This window comes from Sphaerodactylus townsendi, linkage group LG01, assembly GCF_021028975.2.
Source record: "Sphaerodactylus townsendi isolate TG3544 linkage group LG01, MPM_Stown_v2.3, whole genome shotgun sequence".
NCBI lineage: Eukaryota > Metazoa > Chordata > Lepidosauria > Squamata > Sphaerodactylidae > Sphaerodactylus > Sphaerodactylus townsendi.
The window spans coordinates 178369710-178373735 of record NC_059425.1 but is presented as its reverse complement, the minus strand read 5'-3'; the positions used below and the strand labels follow the sequence as shown (position 1 = coordinate 178373735).

Sequence of the window (4026 nt, the reverse complement as noted above, 5' to 3'; positions counted from 1 at the left end):
CATGTTGCTGTTAAGAGCCTTCAAGACTGTCTTTAAAAATGAAAGGATAAGAACTAGCCTGCTGGATCAGACCAGAGTCCATCTAGTCCAGCATTGCACCAAATCGGCTTTTGCTCACGAACAAAATCTGTGTTGGCAGAACGAATCTCTACATTGAGATTCTCCTGGCAAGTAACGGGACGCTGGTTCCTTGCACAGGTCCCCCCACCCCTTTAAGAACATAAGAAAGAGCCTGCTGGATCAAACCAGACTCCATCTAGTCCAGCACTCTGCTACTTGCAGTGGCCCACCAGGTGCCTTTGGGAGCTCACATGCAGGAGGTGAAAAGCAATGGCCTTCTGCTGCTGCTGCCCCCAAGCACCTGGTCTGCTAAGGCATTTGCAATCTCAGATCAAGGAGGTTCAAGATTGGCAACCATAGACTGACTTCTGTTCCATAAATCTGTCCAATCTGTCAGATTTATGGAGGAGAAGTCGATCTATGGATTTATGGAAAAGTCGATAAATACTAGAGCTGTACCCTCATTCCAGGACTGATCGAGGATGTCAGCATTCAGTGCGCCAATCACTAACCTGGATAGATTTAAAAGGGGCTTGGACAGATTTATGGAGAAGTCAATTTATGGCTACCAATCTTGATCCTCCGTGATCTGAGATTGCAAATGCCTTAACATACCAGGTGCTCGGGAGCAACAGCCGCAGAAGGCCATTGCGTTCACATCCTACATGTGAGCTCCCAAAGGCACCTGGTGGGCCACTGCGAGTAGCAGAGAGCTGGACTAGATGGACTTTGGTCTGATCCAGCTGGCTTGTTCTTATGTTCTTATGAGGACTTATCCTTTTTCTAAGCTATGAGCCGTGAGCTCATAGCTTGGTAGCAGCATGCATATGTTAGCACTGACTACTAGAACACCAGCTGCGGTTGGGAAAAAAAAATCAAATGATTTTTGGCATAGTCATGACAGTAAACAGATGTAGTGTGAATCTAGTGACATAGATTGGGATACACATTGGGACCCACAACTCGTTGCGCCGGCGGGCACTTTGGAATTCTAAGAACCGCGCCAGGTCCCAAGCCAAGCATGGTCCTAAGCTGTCAGCAACTTTCCCAACCATTACTCCTTGCAGAAACACAGGCAATGCCTCCTGACCCGGTGAATGGGAGAGTCGGTATTCACTCTTTGAAGAAGACAGCAGCACAGTGGGGAAATCACTGACCAATAGGATTTGTTAGGCTGCCACAAGTGTGCACGGAGATGTTCTTCCAGAAAAAGATTACGTAGCTTGTGTCAGATCCATGCCTGTCGGTGTTTAGATGTCTTGCTGTGTGGGGATTGCAAATGTTTCCTGTAAATGCTTTCCGGTTTCCCTCTCCCCTCCCTGGCAATTCCCTGGCGCCAGCCCTCCTGCAGGACGGTGCAAACGTTCCCAGGTTTCTTGAAGCTCTGTAGTGCAAATGTCAGGCTCTCTGTGAAACCCATTTGGTGGGAATCAAATGGGGGGGGGGGGATTTGAAGGATATAATCGCGGGATCTAAGCGGGAAAGCTTAGATTCAGCTTTCTCTGTTACTCTACGTGTTGTAGAAATAAACTGCTTTGGGACTTTCCTACAGCCTCTGTTATTTCCACGTTCGAGAGCCTGACATTTGCACTACAGAGCTTCAAGAAACCTGGGAACGTTCGCACCTTCTTGCAGGAGGGCTGGCGCCAGGGAATTGCCAGGGAGGGGAGAGGGAAACCGGAAAGCATTTACAGGAAACATTTGCAATCCCCACACAGCAAGACATCTAAACACTGCCAGGCATGGATCTGACAGCTTGAAGCCAGGCCCAGTTTAAAGATGAGGCAGGGAAGGCAGAGTGCCTTCCTCTGAATCTTCTAACGTGGCCAAAAGCAGTGCTTTATTTGCATGGCTGAGAAATACCTACAAGGCATGTGCATTGCTAGTATGGAAACCAAACCCAGCGAGGTGTTTTTCTCGGAGCAAGTCAATGCAAAGACAATTACTCAGGGCAACTTCCTTTGACCCTTTCAAAATAACTTCCCACGCTGTGGCAGCAATCCTCGGATTCTAAGTTTCTGTGCTCAGTGCCCACTTTATCACTTTAGGGAGCAGCAGTGGCGTAGTGGTTAAGAGCAGGTGCATTCTAATCTGGAGGAACCGGATTTAATTCCCCAGCTCTGCTGCTTGAGCTGTGGAGGCTTATCTGGTGAATCAGATTAGCTTGTGCGCTCCCACACACGCCAGCTGCGTGACCGTGGGCTAGTCACAGCTTTTTGGAGCTCTCTCGGCCCCACCCACCTCACAGGGTGTTTGTTGTGGGGGAGGGGGGGGAGGGAAAGGAGATTGTAAGCCCCTTTGAGTCTCCTACAGACAGTCAGATCTTTCTGTTCTAGTCATTACTGATTTGACACGAAGCTCTGCAACGAATTATTCCCAAATCCAACCGACACAGAACCACCCCCTCCCCTTTATTAGTCAGTACCCTTCCCTGAAAGAATTTGATGCACCGATTTGCAAAACCAATTTTTATTGCAAAGAACTCACAATTTCAGTACACAGCACTTTTCCAGTTGTCTGCTTTTCTACACCCTTTTAAGCATCGCAAATAGGGTCATCGTTGCTCCCTTTCCCCGCAATCCCATGTATAATTTGACAGATTATATATATAAATGCTGAGGTGAGGGTCAAAACACATTCAAATTAGATTAGGAAATAGTGTAGTAGAACTTGGTCAATTCTTTTTTTTTTACAGTTACAAAGTTCCACTGAGATAAATACACATCCCGCCCCCCCCCCCCCAAACACAGAAGTCAATATATACACGTCCTTTCCAGCAGCTTCCTTCACAAGTACAGTTAGAAGTAGGTAAGTTGAATTTTATACACAAGACAAAAAAAAAATAATCTTTGTCCCTTCCTCTTAATTCCATTTGGTCATTCGTGTTTGTGCCAGAAAACTTCACAGCCAGTAAACGCACAGATGTGCTAAGAAAGTTGATCTGAAGTCAAGTTTCAACAGGTCAAATTAAGCAAACCCGAGATGCTCCCAGTAGACTTGGACCTCTGATGGTCTCATGGTCTCACGCCAGTTCCTTCTGCTATCATGTTTGTTCAAGAGAACAGAAGCATCCTAAAGTCTAGAGATGTCTTCACCGCTTTTCTTGGTGATCCTCTCAAATCACAGCTACGGCAAAAGTGATTTTTACTTGGTAGATCCTGTAACTCACTGATACAAGGCGAGATAAATGTTTTATGTTCTGTGGAGGCACAGCACCGTATGAAAGTCACTACACCAGCTACGACTGCTTCATCCACACCAAGACATAGCTACATCTTTCAGTTCTTAAAAGCTCCGCATTTACTGGCTTTAGCAATGAATTCCTTTAGCAGAGACCCATCCATCTGCCAAAAGGCTGTAGTCTGGGTGACTTCTGTCAAATGATTGACACAAAACTTAAAGCAGAATTCTTCTAAGTCCTAGACACAAAACAAAAAAAGCCTTTTTATTAGCTTCAGTCAGTCTAAAAAGTTTTTTAAAAAACCAAGCAAACCAATGTTTTCATACAGATGTTGCAATCACTGCATAACTTTTAAGATTACCAATTGGAACAAATAGTTTCTTGTTGAAACAATAAGTTGGCTTTAGAGGTCAAACGGGTAGATCTGGAAATAATCCCAAGATGTTTTTTTCTCTATCTGTGTCATGCATCTAAAGGAAGCAATTTGGGAGGAAGCAATACATTTTTGCAAACTGTATGTTTTGCTTTATGTTGTTTTATCACTTTAATTTTCAGCTTTCCTTTTGTCTTCAACATTTCAAAGCTTTGGGCTGAATAGTAAAATTGAAAATAAGACTACAACATACAGCAAATACTTATCACAGGTTGTTTTTATTCCAAGTTTGGATAACAAGTAAAACAAGTGACGGATAATACATTTTAAAAGTTCAGCAGGAAATAAATGTCCGTTTTTAAGCAAATAACTAGATAGCCAGATGCAAAACAAAAAGACATTAAATAAATCT

At 44.3% G+C, this 4026-nt stretch overlaps 1 protein-coding gene across 2 annotated transcripts in view; it reads right to left on the bottom strand.

Moving 5' to 3' along the window:
* Window positions 1-2513: 2513 nt before the first annotated feature.
* RCBTB1 (RCC1 and BTB domain containing protein 1) overlaps window positions 2514-4026 on the bottom strand; it is a 36927-nt gene continuing 35414 nt past the window's right edge. For both annotated transcript variants that reach the window (XM_048500896.1, XM_048500905.1), the window contains exon 13: window positions 2514-3479. In XM_048500896.1, coding sequence (XP_048356853.1) covers window positions 3339-3479 — 141 coding nt within the window. In that variant the 3' untranslated portion in view covers window positions 2514-3338. The remainder of the gene's footprint in view (window positions 3480-4026) is intronic.